Source organism: Alligator sinensis, unplaced genomic scaffold (genome assembly GCF_000455745.1).
Source record: "Alligator sinensis unplaced genomic scaffold, ASM45574v1 scaffold857_2, whole genome shotgun sequence".
NCBI lineage: Eukaryota > Metazoa > Chordata > Crocodylia > Alligatoridae > Alligator > Alligator sinensis.
Genome location: NW_005842261.1, coordinates 551,557 through 572,900, shown reverse-complemented (window position 1 = coordinate 572,900; position 21,344 = coordinate 551,557). Strand labels below are relative to the sequence as shown.

Here is a 21,344-nt window from a genome sequence, read left to right as displayed (position 1 = left end):
TCCCTTTAGAAGCTAATGATCTGAGTGGCCTTGTCCCAGTAGCTTAGAGCATGGTACTGTCCCAAGAGTTTTGGATTCAGTCTCTCCCCCCACCCTTGACTGCCATGGGCTGGGGATGTGTGGGAAGGTAGCGTGCTCTCCACCTGCAGGAGGAAGCGCTACAAATTTCCTTCCCCTTTTGATGGCTGGGTTACTCTCAGACACCACTTCTTGCAAAGCACCTCCTATATCACCCCCAAACAGAAATGGGCTCCACGTCACACCCGAATATTACAGATCAGTCCAAGCAATTACGGTGCTTAAGCATTGTTCAGGAACAGCTCCTGTGGTTGCCCAAAGTGAGGGCTTCTTCTCATGACCGATTCTGCCTTGGTGTCTCTAGAGTACACAGCTCTCGACATCCTGGATGCAAGTCCGCTGCAGCACGTCTAGAGGTGGATCTGGTTTATAGCACACTAAGTAAACTCCCAAGAGTTGGTACTTGGAAAGGCTTCTGAGACATGACTTCTCTTGGTGCACCTCAACCTTCGGAGCAAAGTTGGATAAGCCTGTTTGGTCAAGCTGCATATTTAAAACAAACCAACCAACCAACCTGCAAGTGCAGTGTCACCAAGGGGAACCAGGACTTAGTCAGTGCAAAGGTGCATTGGGCTGCTGAAGAGCATGGCAATGAATAAATCCATGCTGGACAGGGGTACTTACATGACACTGATGCACCTTTTGAAAGTCTCTAACCACTTGCACAGCATTTTGACCAAAGCAACCTTAGGCTTGATTTCTGCACCACACGCTGTTCCTAACTCTTCAGTAACTGGAAAGCTGGTTTAATTAAGTTCTAAAATATTTAAGCATATTGGATCATCCTACAAGTGAGAGACCTGGCTGCCCTACAACAAAGTGAAGTTCTCTGTATAGCGAAGGCTTGTCTACGCTACGAATGGTTTTGTAACTGTTTCCTGGGACCGAGCCATAAAAAATGCTGCTAGTGCCTAGAGGGAAACATGTACTTTTAAGATGTTCCTGTATGGAAGACCCGGGGGTGACCTCAACTGGAAACCTCGTTTCAGAGTTGTGGTTTAATGGTCAAAGGAGGGACCCGGTGGTCCTGTTCCATGCTCCACTGCTTTACTTGCTTTGTGAATTTTGGCAGGATACTTGCATTCTCCCAGTCTTTGTATAAAATGAATGTAGCACTTTGCACCCTGACAAAGAGGATGTAGGTCTTGAAGTACACACTGGGCGTTTATATAGGCAGGCTCCAGGAGGCAAGGGTCGGGGGCAGCTCTGAGAGCCATGCTAATTAAATGCAATTAAAAACCCCTCTTTTCATTCCATCCAGGAAGAGCACACACCAACTGCTGAAGCTTCCTTAGCCTGACGAAGGGTTTTTGAACCCGAAAGCTCGCTTAATAAATATTCTCCAACTATTTGGGTTGGTCTAATAAAAGATATCAAATTCACCCAAGGAACCTTGTCTGTCTCATTAAAAACCCCCGGAGCTTCACGTGCATCAGTGTCCCCATGGCTAAAAAATGCCGGCCGGGTGCTTTGAACTAAAGCTCAAACCAGCTTTAGTTTAAAGTGCCCCATCACCACTTTTCAGTGGGGGGACCATGATGCATGTGATGCTGGAGTCTGGAGAGCACTAATTAACACGCTTAAGCAGACTTGATTAATTGAGTCTGTTCCGATGCACTTGATTAATTGAGTCTGCTCAGATTATGGCAGCCTCTATGTATGTGTATAGGAGCCCACTCATACTAGTACTAGTCAGTAGTAGGTGCATTATAGCTATTTTTAAGCATTACTTTTTAACTGAATCATGGCAGGATCTCATTTAGATTTTTCCAGAGGCTTTTTGCAATCTTCTTCCCAGCCTTCAGGCCTCTTATTAACACTTAGAGCAGTTGAACAAGCCTTTACTTCTGTTCATTGTGCCTGTGTGTGTTCCATCTCAAGGACTTGATTGTTAGAAAATGTAGCGTCCTCACTTCATTACGTCAAAAAGGGGTGTCTGAAAGCAGGTACGAGGATCTTAATAGCCTCTGGTTTAACATTAGTGTTTAAAACGTTCCTGAAAGCAGGGAAGCTTGGTTAGCTAGAAGACCGTAAAATATCACATTAATTCTTAAAGATCTCATTCAGTCACTTGTTAGATGCCTATTGTTTCCAGAAACCTGTTTTTGGAAACTTGTTCATGTTCAAGGAGCCTATTACCGGTAATAAGGTTGCTCCCGGTTGCATTCCTGGAGTATCATCACTGCTGTTTAGGTTTAGCCTGTCCTCTTTCTAATTCTGCTTCCAAAGAGTACGTTTTTAGTGGGCACCTTTTCTCTCCTTGCCTTTTCCCTTCCTCCTCCCCAAAATCTGCTGTCAAGAAGTATATTAACGCTGGATCAGAAGCTCTGACTTCTCTCTCACTGGGGTCAAGAGAAGCATTGTCTTTAGCATCAAGGGTTGGTGTTAAAAATAGATTAGAGGCTTCAGTTGTATAATGAGCTAGGGAGTTGTCTTGTGTGCGTTTCCCACCACATGATGTTTCAGTAAGAAGCATGAAGTGCTGCATATGACTCGGGTTTGACCAAAACAGCCCCTGGTCAAAGTAGCGATACAAGCAAGTCATAAACTTTGTCCTTCCCTTCCTGCCAGCCTTTCATGCACCCAGCTTGAGACAGCATTGCTCTCCCCCAGGCTGAATAGAAATATGCAGGAAATTCATCTTTTCCCCCCATTATAGAGCAGAAAACTTGTGGCGAGTCTGAGGCACTTAAACCCCCAAAGGAATCTGATTACCCAAGAATAAACTAATGTGTCTGAATTACTCATGAGCTGGATCCTCCTGAGCGGGGCCGGCAGGTCAGGCATTGCTTTCCTTGTATTAAGCAAGCATGTGCTCACTAATCCTATTTCTGTTAAATCGAATGAGTGCTTCCCTTTGGCTTCAATGGGAACAGCACTGGATCTAAAGCAAGAGTCTGGTAATACTGGCTGCAATTATTTTGTGGCTTGTACAGATGCCACACGAGCTTTGTAGATCGACTGACAGATTTTATTTATTTATTTAAGACTGGGATGGACCGTTTTGATCATCTGCTCCATGCTTCTCAACCTTTTCAGACACGGCACAACCCTTGATAGAGTTGAGGCACCCTTGGAAAATGTCAGCTCTTATTTTCCACTTTCTATTTGACTAGAGAAATTTGGAGCAATTTTTTTTTTTGGTTGCAAAGAACTCAGAAAGACTACAACAGACCCAAAGGCTTTTAACACTACAGATTTCTATTTGAAATCTCTGGGCTTGTTTTGTGAATTGTATGCACACGCCAAACACTGTGCGAATTGTATGTGCACAGTGCCAACAGTGCCTGGCACCGTGTAGCACACCTGAAAGGATCTCAGTGCACTGCAGGGTGCCCTGGCACCTGCGATGAGAACTACTGATCCAACTCTGACCTGACAGCCCATTGAATTTTGCCAGCTCCTCCCCAACTCTGCCCTAGTCTTTCAGCTAGACCTGCAGCAGCACTTTCCTCTGCACAGGTCTTGTGGCTCTGCTAACCTCTCACAATGGTTAGTGCTCCTGCTATCCCTACATGTGGCTCTGTGTCCCCCAGCTCTACCCTGCATGCTTCTTTACTGATCTACAGCATTTCCTACTTAAACCTGCTAACTGTAGGGGACTAGGTGCATCCAGTTGGGATTGTACAACTTTTCACTGGAGACCAGGTCTCCAGTATCAAAATCTGTGTTCATGAATATCCATTATCACTCCTAATAAAGATCTTTCATACAGGGGCATCTCAGTCTGTTATCAGAGGGGCTTGCTTTGAATGCTGCTCCTCACTTCCTTGCTGTTCCTAGCTTCCGTCCGATCAGGTTGGACAGCTGCCGCCTGTTCACACGAGGCCTCAACACATTGCGGTTTTGATGGATGGTATCTTGTCTGACTGTATGTGGTCTTCTCTTATTTCATCATCATTGAAGATTAAAGGTATCCTGGTGAGGCTAAGGAGGTCCACTATGCAGCAAGGGGAGAGGAAACAGGCTGGGCTACAGTCCACATGATGAATCATTTTGAACATGGATGGGAAACCGCAAGTAATCTTTGCGTGGCTCACAGATCTGTCATTTATGAAAACTTGCCGCCCCTGGGATTGCTTGTTCCAGAGAGAATTGACTCTTGGGCCTGCAGGTTAATAATAAGCACATCATCCAAATATGCCAAGAGGGAATGAAGGAGGGAGGAGGGAAATGAAGGTCTTCTGCCCAGCTGCAAGGAGCAGTTTGTCACTGGGCTCTTTCAACAGCTTAGAAAAATGTTGACAAAACCCAGTCTTTGAATTTTTAAAAAATTTTTTTTTCCCCCCCTCAACCAACTGTTCTACTTACTAAATGGTTGTTGTGGAAAGGTTTTTAGCACTCTCTTATTTATGGTCATAACTATGAAGGTCCTTTTCAAAATGGAACCTGAATAGAGAAATTAAAAGAGAACTATTTGGCTACCAGGAATTAGCCACCCTTAAATAATGCAGTATCCAGCAGTAATGGTCAGAAAGGCTCCAGAAGCACATCTGCGTGTGTAGAATATAGAGCAATACATTTTGTTAAGTGAGGCGACGACCACTGATGGCCTATAACAGAAGTAGGTCTGATATGCAGACAGAAAAAAAAAAAAAATGGATATTCTTTTAATATGCATTCCTGTGTAACATTATTAATTCATGATAACACAAGAGATCCCTCACACATTGTATTAGCCAATGAACAAATACAAGAATGACACTAGTCAAATAGATTTCATTCAGTTGGACACGGACACACTTGAGTTTTAATATATTACAGTGGCTGAATAAATGTTCTGTTGCAAGATGAGACCTTGCATCTTGGCCAAGCAGTAGAGTAAGGCTGACGGGCGTTTTGTTAGGATCCTTCTAACCCAAGCTCTTGATAATCCTATCTCACTGTATAGGGTTGCTTATTTTAATGGGTGGAGTAACAGAAGAAAACCTCTGCATCATCTGTGGCACAGGGCAACACAGACTATTATATACAGATTAGTTGATGATGATGGAGACATTTATATATTCTGTTCAAATTTAGAACATTCAGAGAATTAAAATTACACTGCCCAAGGCCTGGGACTTGCTTTATTTATTCATGGACCTTTGCCAAGAAGGAAACGCTAGACTGAGAAGCCAGCAACAGCTTTCACATCAGAGATCTCTCAAATGGTTTCTTTTTCTTTTTTTGAGGTCAGAAGGGACTATTGTTGTCGTCATCATCATCTATGATCTCTAGCATAACACTGGAAATAAGACTTTTGTATCACAAACCTGCATATTAGGCAGACTCTTATTTCCAAGGGTCCACAGTCTTTGAAATGGAGCATCCAGCACATCGTGTGTGATGTATTGCGGCAAAGCTTCCCAACACCAAATATGTTCTCAAGACTGGGAAGTACTAACCTGGGACCAGTGATCAGAAACTTTAAGGCATCCAGTTCTGCCAATCTGACAACTTTGTGGTTGGATTTGAACAAGGATTTTAGGGAGAGAACTTCTTTATGTTGTTGAATGAAACCTTTTCCAGAGTGCAAGCAATTATACTAAGCCCTTTCTTGCTCTACACTAACCCCCTCCTCCTCCAAAAAGATGAGTTATTCACAGCTTCCTTTAAATGCACCAGCAGAAAACACACAAGCCAGCATAGCCACAACAAATCTAGGATTGCATACAAGCTGTGAGAGGTAGCTCATGACCTTGAGTTAATCTGTGGAATAAATAGCACCTCTATAATACAGGGGCTTGGAGTTAAAGGCACAGTGTTGATTTAAACTGTATTCTATTGATGTTTTATGTTAAAGTTATGTTAACGCAAAATACAACCATGGAAGCACCAAGTGTCCGGACTCGGTCTGGCCTTTTGGATTCTGTCTCAGTGGCCTAAAGCGGGGATGGAAGGTCTGGGCAGCCTCCGCTCCTCCAAAAAAAAGCTCCTGCCTAGGCATATTCATCGAAGGTCTAGGTGACCTTTTATGCATACACCATGATCTGGAAGGATCAATGGTTGCCAAAACATGTTAATGCAAGTAAATACTGGAAAATGAATCTCACAATGGGTGCAAAACACACCTGGGTGTACAAGCTTCTCTGGTACCAAAGAAGTGACTGTTCTTGGAGGAGAGGGATGGTAGGGGTAGCCATGTGTCACCCTGGGGCTCGTGACTTTTCACAGTTGTCTGCAATACATCCCTGGTGCTCCTAGGCAGAGGCTCTCTTAAATGTGTCCCTGCATGTTCCATACCTGGAAATGAGGCAGTGAACCTCCCCCCACCCCCCAAAACTACTCCTCTCCCCGTGGCTCTCTTGAGCCCTGTCCTCAGCATGCAGGGGCACCCCGGAGTGGCTTCCCTGCTCCAGTCACAGGTTGCTGCATGCAAGCAGGATGTACCCAGGAGTATTCCCCTGGGGTTGCTGCCAAATGTGGAAATTGCCCGTGTAAAATGACAGGCTGCATTAGGGACTTAACCCAGCATCCAGAGGAACCAGAAGGGGTTTGTCTACTCCCAAGTCCAGCCTCAGCTGCCTCTTCCTCCTGTAATTCTTCTCTGATGCCCCGGACTTCTTGGAAGCCCTGGAGCCAGCAGGGCTGATATGGTTTCTTCCTCTAAGCACGTTGGCTGTCCTGTCAGCTGCCTCTGCCAATTAAGCCTTTGTCTGAGTACAGCAGCATGGGGACTTGGTGAGCCGCTGCATGAGCATGTTTGCCCTGGACATTGAAGGATCACGGGCTGGCGTGTCTGAAACAGCAAGACTGACATTGATCTGGATTACAGCCGACAGAACACTGAGCTCCTCAGTGATGGGCACAAGTGGCAGCTCAGGGAAGTGGGGAGGGGAGGCTCTGGCTCCACAGGCTAAGCATCAGTAGCCCAGAAACATTTAGGACAGTGGGTTGCACATCAGCCTGGCCCTCCTGCTGTAGAACAGTAGCAACGAGCTCCCTCTCTCGTTTCAGGTCTGGCAAGAGGATTAGGAAGACCCGGAAGTATGACATCATCACGACTCCGGCTGAGCGGGTAGAAATGGCTCCTCTGAATGAGGACGAGGACGATGACGAGGACTCCACGGTGTTTGATGTGAAATACAGGTAATTGTTGCGTGCGTGGCCTGGTTACAAGCAGCCTCAGGGGCTGCGTTAGCTGAGCAGACAGTTTTAGCTTCTGTTCGCCCGCACATGCACACGCCTCAAGCTGCAGCTTCCTCCCTCCTCTGCTGTCCCCTTCATTCAGCACAAGCCTCACTGCTCTGGTCTCTGGCTCAGGCACCTGAAACCTACTTTGGCCTGCCCTGTCCTCACCCTCTGTTCCTAGAAACATACTCTTTCCAAGAGCATCCTTTTTGCTCCTCTGTTGTGGGGAAGTGTTGTCAGATGAGCTGTGCCTAAACACAAAGCCATTTCAAGCTACCACGCTATCACGGCTTAGCAAGCTCAACTTTCGTGCTTGGCTGCTTGTTGTACCCAGTCGTTCTCTGGATGTGGTAGCTGCTGGGGGAAGGTGCACTTTTCCTGTACAGTAAAGGCATCACTGCCATCTGGTAATACTCAGATGTTCGTAGGGTGAATGGGTGGTTCTGGGGGTGAGACTGGAGATATTTTCATAAGACCAAGAGAAATTGAATGGGATTCGCAATAACGGTGCAAGGGAAAAAGTCATCTAGTAGCAAAATGTTGGATAAGCAAAAGAGGAGAACTGGAAAGTCTGACCAGGGAGAGTCAGACGTGTGCAGGGTGAATGGGTTGGGTCCCTGTATTCAGAGCTGCTTCTCTCCGTGGGCTCTGTTAGAACTGGGTGGAGAAAACACTGGGCTGTCAGGATAGTGTGTAGACTTAGGCACATCTGGGTCTGAAGCATCTGACAGGCTTTGTCCTGCTGATATACTTGTCCAGGCCCTCAGTATCGGGCAGGTAGGGACTATTTGACATGAACGCTTCTTTGTCTAGTGGAGGCTTCATTAACTTCAGGGATGCATGTGGATCCCAGCAACTCCTAGTTCTGGTCAAACTTCTGCTGACTTGCATTATCCTCACCCCACCTTGTTTTGAGAGCAGGAACAATGTGTTCGTGCCAAAGGGCACTCCGTAAACACTTAAGTATGTGGTGGCCTGTGGTTTCTTTTGGTAGCTTACCAAAAAACTCAATGCCTCTCTCCCTGAAGGAGTAAGGCAGGGGTCGGAAGCAAGCAAACAACGAGGATGAGTCACTCTTTCTGAATTGTTTAAATAATTTGGTCCCAAACCAGTCTCATCTTTCCCTGGCACTTTCCTAACCCAACTGTCAGAGCTCCACATAGATCATCTCTGCCTGCAGCCTCCCCGAGTAGCTTCCACTCGGCCTCTTGAAGAGGGTCCATCTCATGGGAAGGCCGCCTCCGAGTCTCTACTCTTACATGCATTTCATCAGTATGGTTGTGACAAGCACAACAGAAACAGAACAGGAGAAGGAAGACCTGCTTGCTGCTGATGCAGCCTTCAGAGAGCTACACAGGGTTATTGAAGTAAGTGGGAGTTGGGATGCTTAAATCCAGCATTTCTAGAGGGGAAAATTCAGTCTTTGATTTAGACCAGGGCTGTCCAACTTCTAAGGGGCCATACAGGCCACACCTCTCCCCCTGCGTCCCCTGCTGCACCATGAGCCCCCCACACAAGACGGTGAGCCTTTTTGCCTCACTTCACCTTTTTGTAAAAGGAGGGTCCCTCTTTTGAATGCGTAGTGGTAACTAATTTACCTGGTAACCTCGAAGTAGGACCCAGAGAGTTCATGAACGGATCCATGTCATCCTGGCACAAAGTGGCCAGTGGTGTCCCTCAGGGTCCGTGCTTGGACCAATGCTTTTCAACATCTTTATCAATGGATTTGGATGGGGGAGTGAAAAGCTCGCTGGCCAAGTTCAAGGACGACACCAAGTTATGGGGCAGTGTGGTCACATCAGAAGATAGGTTGCATATACAGGCGGACCTGGACAGGCTTGAGAGTTGTGCAGACCGGAACCAGATGAAGTTTAACATTTCCAAGTGCAAGATGCTCCATCTGGGGGCAAACAACCCTCAACATACATACAGGCTCGGTGGTGACAGCCTGACTTGCACCATGGGTGAAAGGGACCTATGGGCAATGATTAACCATCACATAAGCATGAGCCGTCAGTACAAGGCGGTGGTCAACAGGGCAAACAGCACGCTGGCATGCATCAACTGATGCATCTTGGGTAAAACTAGGTGATACTCCTGCCATGTTTAGCACTGGTGAGACCGCAGCTGGAGTACCGCATCCAGTTCTGGGTGCCGCACTTCAATAAGGACATGGTAAAACTTGAGAGGGTCTAGAAAAGAGCCATCGGTATGATCAGGGACTTGCAAGGCAAGCCGTACAAGGAAAGGCTGAGGGACCTGGGCCTCTAGCCTAAAGAAGAGAAGGTTTAGAGGGGACTTGATAGCGGCTTACCACTATATCAGAGGAGTGCATCAGGAGCTTGGGTCATTAGGGCACCCCTGGGGAAGACCAGGACAAATGAATACAAACGCCACTTCAGGCTTAATACCAGGAAAAACTCCTTCACAGCTAGGGTGTCCAGACTGTGGAATAAACTCCCTCCAGTGGTGGTGCAGTCACCTACCCTGGAGATTTTCAGAAGGAGACTGGACAGTCACCTTGCTGGGGTCACTTGACCCCAGTTGTCTTCCTCCCTAGAGCAGGGGGGTGGACCTGATCTTCCGAGGTCCCTTCCACCCCCTAGCAATCTGTGACTAATGGGAAGTGTGGTTTATCATTGGCCAACGGGCGCTGTAGAAACACAGGATATCATCTCAGCCAGCAGAGTCCACTTTCACCAAAGGGTTGCTGTGGCAAGTGACTGCTTTTTCCCCCATTCAGATCACTCCTGAAGGGGAACTCCATTCACAGTCTTGCCACCTCCCTCCCATGCCCACAGACAGCTTCCCAGCCCACCACATTGTGTATGCATGCTGGAGCCGCAGACTGCCTCATTTGTCCTGGGTGGCATGGACCGTTCTGTTGGCGTTTAGTCCATAAAGTACATGTGGGGCTCACTGGGCATTGGATTATGCACTGGACTGGCTCTAAAGGGAAGAAAAGAGCAATCTAAAACATGCCCTGCTAAGTGCATTCCCAGGCTACTTTCTTTGCAAACTTTTTCTGGTGGGACTGGAGATGGTTTCTTAAGACCAAGAGAAATTGAATGGGATTCACAGTAGTGCTGCAGGAGAGAGTCATCCAGTAGCAAAATACCAGATAAGCAAAGAGGCAAACTTACTGGGAAGTCTGACCAGGGATAGTCCTAGCCACATTATCTGACTGTTTGGCCACCCAGAGTGCACTATATTGTCTCTGACTGAAATGAACTCAGTCTTCTCAGGTTCTTAGAGACCAAGATGCACCTACACTTTGGGTGACGCAGAGGAAGGGCGTCACCAAGAGAGTTTATTTTTGATCTACACCATCCTGTCCTTTTGCTTTCTCTTTCTCCAGTCTGGGAAGATGAAATCCCAGTGCAGTGGCTACTGAATTTACATTTTCAGAAATCTGTACTGCTTGGCCTAAGGGTTCCTTCACTCCAACAGTTAGAAAGAGAGCATCTTCCTACAGCCAGTCCCCTGGCAAGATTGAGAGGGAGAGGAACTTTTAGGATTTAAAAGTCATAGAAAGTTTCAGGGTCTCCAGATTCTGTGCCCAGAGACTTCACCACATCCCCAAAAGAGTTCACCTTTCACCAAGTTCTTTGTTCAAAGGGAAGTCTCTTATTAAAACTATGGGTTGGTTTGGCCTTTTGTATAATAGCACATACACCGTAATGCCTGAGGAGGTGGGGGGGAGGAGGGGGAAGGACTCTTCAGTAGGATTAATTGCTTGAAGAGAATATCATTCAGTACTCTCTGTTCATTTAGCATAGGGAGTAAAACCCAGCAAAGTGACTCCAGAAAAAGCTGACTACCTACCTCTTTCAGATGCAACTTTCTACCCTTGCTCCATTAGCACCACCTGCGTGACTCCAGTTATAGCCTGGACTGCTGGTTCGGTGGGAATCCCAGATTCTCCTCTACCATCTTGTGCCCTCTGCAAGCAACTCTTTTATGCTGTCTGTGGTCCAAGGCTTTTGAGTGCAGCCTAGTGCTGATTTGCATGCCAGGAGCACAATAAAATGGAGATACCACTTTTAATAATCTTACACAAAGGGACAGAAGTGCAGCGCATGTGGCTAGCCATAGCACTGTTGCTGTACCAATGAAAGGGCTGTTTTTGACTATTTAGCCAGTGCCTATATATTTTAATGAGGCTTCATTAACTGCTGCTTATGGGAAGACTTTCTTATTCCCCGTGATAGCAAACACTCCCCTCCCCTGCCTCCAAAAAAAAAAAAAAAAAAAAAAAACCCTTTCAGATGCTGAAACCCGGATATATCAGAGGAAGTCACAGAAGTGTTGGCAGGGTCAGTGCACCAGGGAAGGGATGAGATGGATATTTCCAGCTCGTTAGCTAATTAAGGCAAAATGTAATGACCTGCAACATCCTGGAGGCAGCATGAGCAAGGCTGAGGTCTGGCAGATAATGCTGCATGATGAGCCCTCCTGGGGCTGGGGGATCCCTGCTCCCACTTCCTTCTCATTTTTTTCTATGTTTAAAACATCTGCAGGTGCCTCCTGCCAGCCAGGGCAGCACGTCCTGCTCTTTTCCACCAGCCTCCCATTTCTTCCCAGTGAGCATTTCCTCCTCTTGGCAGCCTCCCTCTGATCATCTGGCCTAGTGAATCTTGCCATACTGATCACTGGCTGCATCCCCCTCACAGGAGTGCAATACATGGACTTCCCGGCAGCCCTTGCGTAAGCATGCCAATGCTTGGACTGGAACGGCTTGCTTGGAGCCAAGCTAACCACTGTTCAGCCGTTCACCGTGCTAGTATCCAGTGGCACGGTTGTTAAGAATCACTCCTGCAATTGCCTCACTGGTGCAGATCATCTGTGTACTGATTTGCAGTACGTTCGTCTTGAAGGATATGGCTTGTGCAGTCATGCTACAATTTTGGCATTTGCACCCACCCGTCCTGCTAGGTACAACTCTGTAATGTATACGCTGTCCTAATTAAGTCCTCTAGATAGGAAGGAAAACCCTAGAAACAACCCCAGAACCTCTAAAATCCTTTCATGCAAAGTCATCTGCCATTTCTTAGCATCACTCCCAGATGCTTCCAGGCGGTTGGGCTACAAAAGCTTGGTCCATCATTCGAAGAAGGAAAGGAATAAACAATTTATTACAACCTCTCATTTCTTGAGTGCCTTCCATCAGTAGGGAGCCTGAAGCACTTGGCTTGGATAGGCATCCCTGAGGAAAGCTTTGGAGCTCAGAAGAAAGGGAATGGGCTTAATGGGAGCAAATATAAAAGGCATGCATCTCAACTTTGATGTACCATGGGTGTATTTGGCTAATACCTTGGTGCATTCCTTGGATATGCCAAAGCAAGACTTCAGACTTCTAGGTCCAAGGTGGCAAAGACCATTTGGCTGGAATACCATGCTGCTAGCTGCTTCCTGTCACTTCCGTGCGTATAAACTGTCTTAGGGCTGCTTCTATACAAAAATCACTTCTCTGGCTGCCTGATGCACAAAGGACCAAAATACACATAGGCTTGTAATTTGGGTCCATCACAAATCTTTTAGAAGTTGTGGGCAGGTTGTGTGTCACTATAGCATCTGACAGAACCAAGCAGACACTTGCATCTGTGTTTTGTGGAATAATTAAAGTTTCAGGCTCTTTCCTCTCACCCCTGGCAAATAGCATTTTAATTAAAAGCCTCACAGCAGAGTGACAGCAGCAGGGGAGAAGTGGCACGTGCCTTTCCAATTGTGCTCATACAGGCAGTTTGCTTCCTTTGATGCTTTGTCCTTGCACGCTGTGTTTCCAGGTTTGAGCGAGGCACAGAGAAGTAGCAGACGGCATCAGTTGGGCTGAAGGCAGCGTCTTTAGGATTCCCTGCCTCTTGCTGCAGCCAGCCGTGTTGGTAGGACACCCCCCCCTACACGCACAAAGCAGACTCATTAGACCACTTCACAGTCTTAACTAAGCAAAGCCCTGTCAGTGGGTAGTAAAGTCACCTGCATGACAGACACAGGCGTGTACGTGCCTGGATTGAGTTTCCTATTCTCCTTTACATTGCAGGGAAGCAGCTCCGTCAACAGCGCCTCTAATCCTGAGAGCTTGCTTCTGTGTGACAAGAGGCTGAACATGTAAATAAAAGCCTATCACACAGCAGAGAGGCAAAACCACTTAGGCAATAACACCTACTTGAAAAGCCTCACAGAAACAGTTTAATGTGGGGTTGTGTTTTGGTGTGTTTGCTTGTGTGGTTTGTTTTTTTTTTAAACCAACAAATTAAACTAGAGTCCAGAGGCAGCTCCAGTAGGGAGTGCAGAGGCTTTTGCAGGTGGAAGGGAATACAGGACCCCTTTGGGGTTTTGGACATTTGACCCAGTCCATATTGCTACTTTTCTATGATGCTAGCCAGTAAGGACCTGGCAGGCACTTTGCAAGGTCATCTAGTCCAGCCTCTGCTCAAGGCAGGATCATCTCTATCTAAACCATCCTAGAAAAGCATTAGTCTAATCTGTTAAAATGAACGATCTTTGCACAATGCCTCAAAACACCAGAACACCCTAACCCGCCACGGGGAAAGCAGGGAGACAAGGGCACTGTCCACCAGAAGAGGATCCTGCCTCCTGCTACAGAGGAAGGCAAAAACCCCAGAAGTCCATGCCTGTCTGATGGTGGGGTATTGCCATCAAGCGACTCGCTGGCCTACAGGAAGAGAGTTTGTAAGTAAGTTTCATGTTGTAGTAGGGTGGGAGTGTTGTGGCCACATTGGTGCTGAATGTCCTAGAAGGAAGGGTTTTTGTGACCCGAGGAAGTTCATCTGATGCCTGAGAGCTTCTCTAACAGCTCTCCCAACTGCACAGTTGGTCCAGCTAGAAGTAATCCAAAAAAGCCTTGTCCTCTGGTACATCTCCTGATAGACCGGTGCCTGTTTTGCACCTCCGAGTTGGTCTTGGTTAGGAGCCGTCATGATAAAAAAAAAAAAAGAGAAACTTAGGCCTAGTTTATGATGCAGAATTTTGCTGCAAACTTAAAGCAAGCGCTTTTCGAGCCCTCCCTGCTTTGGCAGTACCCTCCAGCCTGACAGCAGCATCGTGCTGTCCTGGTCGAGTGGAGGCAGGCATCTGCTGACAGCCAGCTGAAGGCGTGTGAAGTCCATTCAGCTGCAGGTGCGGTCCCAGAGCGCACATGGTGCTCTGGCAGCATGGCTGTCCTAATAGAGCTACCGCAGCTGCATGGGCAGGCACATGCTCCTGACACCTTGGTGGTGGCAGCTGCTGTTGGCAGCTTTGTAGAGATACAGCCCTGCTTAGGGATCAAGCTAGGTTGTCGTATCAGTGACTCTTGGCGCTTGGCAAAGGTGGGGTTGCACCTTGGTAAAGGTGGCAGAAGACAACTGGGTTCCTCTCCTCTAGATCCAACCTTTTCTGTCCCCTTCTTTTAAAAAAAATGAATACTATAGTCCTTCAAGTGCCTCTTTCATTTGCCAGGCAGCACTGTGCCCTGACACCAGAGCAAAAACTTCCATAGACTTCATAATATACCCTGAGAGCCGCCCTGATAAAACCTTTTGGCTCAATAACTTGAGGGCACCTCTGGTAACCAGCAGGGACTGTAGACAAAGGCTGGTACAGTATCAGGTTTGCTTTCACGTCCTGCTTTGGAGCCCTCTGTTTGCTTAGTGTCATTAGAACAATCGTCCCTTTAAACTCAGTAGCAAAATGAAACCTTTTCAAAAAAGGTAAAAGGATGGAGTTATTAGGGGAGAGTTAATGAGCTTAATGCACTGAGGAATTGCCTGTGTGCTTCTCCAGAAAACTGAAAACACTGAACTAATATTATTGCTTCTCATAAGCCAAAGGATTTGAGAACACCTCCAGGGACTTGGCCTTGCATTGAAATGCAGCTCGCACTGGGGTATAGCACACTAGCCCTGTTACACTGCCATTGCATGCAGCAGGGTAATTTTCCCTCTAATGCACACAGGTTTAAGGCTGATGCGCGCTCCATGTGGAGCACACAACGGGTCTGAGGGACGTGCTGCATGCAAGCCCCGTTCGTGGGATTTGGTACACGGGGCTTGCCTGTGGACCCTGCCACCCCATGGACCCAGCCGCCTGCCATTCATCCAGCTTGCAGACCCAGCTGAATGCTGTTCATCCAGCTTGCAGGGCTTGATGAGTTTGACATCCCTGCTGGAAGGTATTGAGGTGCTGTGGTGATGATGGATGCCAGGTGAGAGCCCAGAACAGAGTAACTAGGGGGAACATGGAGAGACAGAATACAGGTATCTGGGTGGGAATTTCCCCCAGACCCCTAAATAAATATGTGAAAGAAAATTACAAATGTTTTCTGAAGCTGATCAAACTCTTCATCCCTCCCCTGCACCTACTTTATATTCATTAGTTTGCTTTCAGTGAAGAGCATCTTCCCACCCAGTCTTCTAGTAGCAGCAAAACCAAGAGGTATTTTGGGAACAGAGCATTTTTCCAAGTGTCTCCTGCTCTTGCTATGAGAGTGCCCCAAGAGAGGGGCAAGGTGTTGTACTCACACATACAGATGTAAGGCAGAGGAAATGAGCAGGGAAGTGGATGGTTTCAACCCAGCTATACCTAGCATCAACTGGAGAGCAACAGCATAAGCCCTTAAGCGCAGGTGCTTTAGTGGAGAGGCAGAGGGACTAGTGCAGCTTATACCTTGGTGCTAAGGAATAGGTGGGGGGCAGCACATACTGGAAGTTGACTTTGATTTCCACCCCAGCTTGTCCCCATCTGTAGAAGCCATCCCCTTCCAGAGCCTGTGCAGCCTTGAATGGAGAGCAGCATTGTCTGCTTATTACAGCAAGGTGTTTGGTCCCCAGAGAGCAGCTATAATGGATTTCTTGCAAGTGAAAGCCAGAGGCCTTTTCTGTCTGATACAAGGGGAATTGCACTGAGTTTGTAACTGCTTACATGTATATTTTTGCAGCAGCGGCAGGCAGAGCCATAAAGGGGCCTGGATAAATGGGGGACATCGTTTATTCTTGTCCGAAGGGTGAAAAATCACTAACTCGTTCAGTCATTTGCTGTAAATGCAACAAGCTACCTGGAGCTTTGGTGCTGCTGGAAGGGTTTCATGGCCAGGCACCTTTTGAAAGCCAGTCTCTGCCCCCCGCTGAGTCAGGCCACAAAGAAAAAGGCTGAGGCCAGAAGCTCCCAGCTAGCTAGCGCAATAGGTACAGGCCTTGCAGTCCTACCCAGAAATAAGTTAACAGCCAAAAGAGCCCCTGTGAAGGGTTGGTGGATATGAAAGCTACCTTCCTTAGTGGGGCTAACATGGGAAACAAGCAGTGTTGTTACGGGGCTCAGGATCTCTGTTCTGTGCTGCAAAAGCTGCGCTGGCTGCAGTCAGGCTCTCCTGACTGTTGCTTGACTGCCTTCTTAACCCCACCCGCTGTTTGCTTGGATTGCTCTCTTGCTTTCCCCAGTGCATTAAATCAGGTCCGTGTCCAGCGTCACCATGGAAATAAGCCTCCAAGGGAACTGATAGCAATCAGAAGTGAATACTATTATTTTCTTCTTGGGGTTCCCCCCTCCCCCTTATCTTGTACATAAATTCCCAGCTCTGCCTGTGAGCAATTTAATTACAGACCTTCCCTGACCACGCCAATTCCTTTTGCCATTTGTCTCCCCCCCTCCCTCCCCTAGGTAAAGCTGTTTTACGGCGTGACGGTGCCCTGGGAGAAGTCCGCTTGCTGTCAAGAGACCTGCCAAAGCCTTCACCAGGACGTGGGGAGGCGTTAATCTCCGCAGCACCAAAACCAGCCTCGTCCCCTCCATGCCAGCGATTGTGCCACGTGCAGCAGCAGGCCGTTAAACTTCTGCCTAAAAAATGGCCTTTCGGCTCCCAGCTTTCAGACTCCCATGTAAGAACGACCCACATTCGTCCTGCCAGGCTCTGCTCTCTCTCTTGAAGGTGTGGGGCTAAAGAATGAAGGATGGATGCAGCGCTGCACAGCCGTTTCTCAGCTCAAAATGTATTGCGTAAAATGGGAAAAGGAAACCAAAAGTCAGCTCAGTGGGCCCTGGGGACTTATTTCCCTCGAAGCAAATCAGATAAACACTTTGGTCTTTGTTCGATAGATCAGATGTTTAAAAGACTTGGAGTTGGATTGTTCTGAGCCACACAAATGACTTGCCCATCAGAAGAAGGCTAGTGACAAAACCCAAAGCCATACCAAAATGTGACTGTCCGTCTGTGGTGTTGGGTGTGCGTGTTTTGTGTGTTTTTTTTGACTGATGTAGAAAATTGTGATGACTTGCTACTGATTTTATCAATTGCACTAAGCCCTTTTCTAGTGATGTATTCCTCATTGAGAGGAGACCAGGGCAGCAGAAAAAAATAAGGCAAGCCCTGTCACTACAAGAATCTTGGATTAGAGAAAGTATATCTATATTTTTTTATAATTATCTGCCCTTCCACAGAAAGGCAGTATGGTTTGTGCTGTCCTGTGTTCTCTGACCACTAACTCATCTGCTTATCCTATATTTTAAACTAACCTTTTTATATAACATCTGATGATGTGCAGCTGTTAAATTGCAGGAAAAGAACACTACATCTTTTATTTTTCCCTTGCAAAGAAATTTCTCTGCACCAAAAACTGGAATTTTTCCCCTGACTACTTAGCAGACAGATCCTGTTTGACCTGAACACATTTCCCCTCTCCCCTTACCTCCAACATGCTTCAGTTTGCAGAGGTCAGAGCTTTGGGACAGTGCTTTAGAAATGTTAGATTATTGGTAATCCAGGTGAATTAAGCTCCCTAGCCCACACGTTTTACGCACAGATTCTGGGCCGTTCTCTGCAAGTGAGGATTTCAGGGTTATTAGCTTGGTTTCTCTGTTTCATGGTCTTTCTGAAAAATAGCCACGCAGTTCAGTTTTGATTGATGGACTCTTCTGGGTTACTCTGTCACACCTCTACTTGGTGAGGTTAATCCATCTAGAGCCCTGCCTGTCCTGATGATATCAAATTCACTTCTGATTCTTGGGAAGGCACCATCATTTTGCTCAACACCAACTCCGCAGCTTGAGCTGGGATTGAGAAAGTCTCTTGCAAAGTCCCCTCACTGAGGTGATGTTTTTCAGTTTTTTGAAGGTTTCTTGTAATCCTGCATTCAGGTACTGTTGATACGATTCAGCTGCTTTGTCACGACATGTCCGTTCTTAACTGTCCCAGCCCTTGTGCTCTTACCCCACACCGCTTTGGTTCCTTGCAAAAATGCCTGCGTCTTGCAAGACCTCCCTGCATTGATGCAAGCGAAGCTGTAGCCGGCATTTAGCAAACTTAAATCGCATTTTGGCATCTCTTTTGCTCCTTGGTGTACCTGGCCTTGACATTCTACATTTCTTCCCACTTATCACTAATTTTTTGTGTAGACAGTTAGAACAATGGCACCATAAAACATGTTGTGTTACAGATATGCTCCATGCATGTCCAACTTCATGCTTGCCTTATGGGCCTGTGCATTTTAATTCCTCTTGGCTGGCCAGAGCCTGCACACCTGTGGAAGAGCAAGCTGGGCCCCAGGGCGCCTGCTGCGTTCTCAGCTCATGCTCCAGTTGTGTGCAGCCTCCACACAAGCTGTTTCCAGCTGGGTTTTCAGATCCTGGAGGAAGCCTGACAGCAAAGGAAAACTTCTGTTTGGACCTGGCAAAATAAAAAGCCACAAGGAACCTTCTGAAGCAATTTTTGCTGTCACTTTTCAGACTGTTCCTGTGGTTTTAAAGTGATCATTTGCAAACAGGAGCAGAATTCTATTCTGTACAGAGCAGAGAAAGGAGTTGAAGGCCCATGGAAGTAAGCAAAAGGTGACGAACGGAAGTTTGCAGCACTGTTGACTTCCATCCGATCCCTTACACAACACAATATATGCCAAACGGATATTCAGGCAAGGCTTCCCAGCTGGCTGCACAGTGGAAAAATCCCATAGCAGAGCTCTGAGTAGCACATTAGCCATCAAGGCTATATAAAGGTCCTATATTTATCCTTTCATTTGTGGAATGAATTACAGTCATTCCATGGAGCTGGGATTGAGCAAGACTTAATGTGTCGGCCAAGAAGGAAATGGTTAGGGCAGCACCGAGCAGGTGGAGTTAGAAATAGTGGGAACCGGACAGGGCCAGCGGCTTGGATGAGATGCTTGGGTGGAAGCTCACAACCAAAGAGCTCATCCCGGTTCTGCTGAAGGAAAGAGTAAGAACAAGTTAAGCTGACTTGCTCTTTCCAAGGGCCGGTGACCTTGCCCAAGTTGACAGGAATCTTTTCATTGACTTCAGTTGCATCCGTCAGGTCCTAAGACTTCTGAGTTTAAGCCTGTGGCTTGGAACCACTTTGTCCTATTGTCCTCAGGCAAACCTCTGGATGAGGAGCACATGCTTTGAAGTTACCCAAGGTAGATTTTCAAAGGCACCCGAGATAAGGGCAGTTCAACCCCTGTTGGCTCTTTGCAAAAATCCCAAGCTATGAGCATAAGCTAATGGGTGTTAGGAGGAAAGCAGCAGCTGCGAAATGAAAGGAAGTGCAACAGCTTCACCAAGCAGTTTTCATCAAGAAAATTAACCCAAATGCTTGTGTTGATGCTAATTTTTTTTTTTTTTTTTTTTTTTTTCAAACATGAGACAATGCTTACCTCTCTGCAAAGGTTGCTGTCTGTGACTTAACGTGGTTGACTATAATTTATAGCTTTACTTAGTTTAAAAGTCTAAGAGCACTCAATGTGACTAATATGTATATTATATTTGATTTTTTTTATTGTAATTTAGTTAAGACATAATTGACTTGGATTGTGTAACAAGTGATTTTAAGGTTCTGGTTGAAGGAACAGCTATGAACCACTACATGTTAAGAGTAAAATGTACACGTTGTACCTGTATTACACTGCAGAGAGAGTCTGGCAGTGACTATTGTGTCTCAAGGTTTGCTGCTATTTGCAATACATAGTCTCAGCATTTGCTTTGTTAACAAATACTTTCAAAGGCATATTCTATTAGTTGCAGCAGATGAAAACACTATTGTAAGCTATTCATGTGTAACTCAGCATACTGCTTCCAGGGTCCATGTCAAATGCTTTTTAATCCAACCAACATAGCAAGCGAGTCTCAGGTTTTTCTATAACCCTACCCGTGAAACTTGAAGCCTCTTTGCTCTGACCCCTGTCCCGTTTGGGTAAGCTCAGTTTGAGAAACTGGAAGATATCTCTGGTAGAACTCTGTCTAGCTTGCTGAGACCAGGGACACGTTGCTGTCTTCTGCCATAAGATAGGTTTTCCCAGCAAAATGTGGAAATGGCTGCAGACACTGGTTCAGAACGCAAACTTGTCAAAAACTCAAAATTTACTGTGTGCAGACTGACATGCACATAAGTGAGCACACAAGTATGGTAGTATTTGGATGTTCAATTCATTGCAAGTGCCCCTTCATAGTCACTGTAGACAATGGGATGCTGGCAGTGGAGACTGGATTTAATTTTGTTCTTTTTTTAAAATTTTTAGATGAGTTTCTGCCACTGTAATTATTGCTTGAGGATCTGTAAGGACCATACGTCCCTGTTTGTGCAGTTGCCAGGTCATTGTTAAAAATGTGTATTAGAATTTGTCATTGCAACGAAAGCTTCCTTTTCTTTCCTTTTTTTAAATGGCAGTGCAACTCTCAACGGACATTTCATGTGTCAGTAAGAACCGTTAACATTAAACGTTTTGGTAACGGCCCCTGTGTTGAGTTCTGTTTGAGAAAGATTGCATGAAAAGGTGGTACCTGGTGAGGTTTGTTCAGTATAGAGCAGACAGTTACTCTGTCCCTTGCTAAAAATGGATGCCAGGATCTATGATACAAAGCTTTTGTCCAGCATGCCCAAAACAGACCGGTACCAAAGGTGCATGTGAAAACAATGCAGAGAGGAGCTTTGGCAAGGCAGAAAAGGAATGGGTGAAGTCCAGCTCAGTCCTCAACAGGAAACTAAACAACTTGGGTTTGAACAGTCAAAAGTCTTTGACCTTCCTCCCACTCTTACTCAGAGGTGAGGATTTCCCAGCTGTCAGTGCACTGGGTCATTTCTGTTACCTGAACCTGCCTCAGGTAACTTCATATCACACAACTGCCCCAAGATGCCTGGTCCCCTGGACAGAGCCTCCTACCCCATTCAA

At 46.5% G+C, this 21,344-nt stretch overlaps 1 protein-coding gene across 1 annotated transcript in view; it reads left to right on the top strand.

Annotated features, from left to right (window-relative positions):
- FAM174B (family with sequence similarity 174 member B) overlaps positions 1–20,908 on the top strand; it is a 31,039-nt gene extending 10,131 nt beyond the window's left edge. Inside the window, exons 4-5 of the mRNA XM_006027699.2 lie at positions 7,018–7,149; positions 16,849–20,908. Of these exons, the coding sequence (XP_006027761.2) occupies positions 7,018–7,149; positions 16,849–16,852 (136 nt within the window). The 3' untranslated portion in view covers positions 16,853–20,908. The remainder of the gene's footprint in view (positions 1–7,017; positions 7,150–16,848) is intronic.
- The last annotated feature ends 436 nt before the right edge of the window (positions 20,909–21,344 follow it).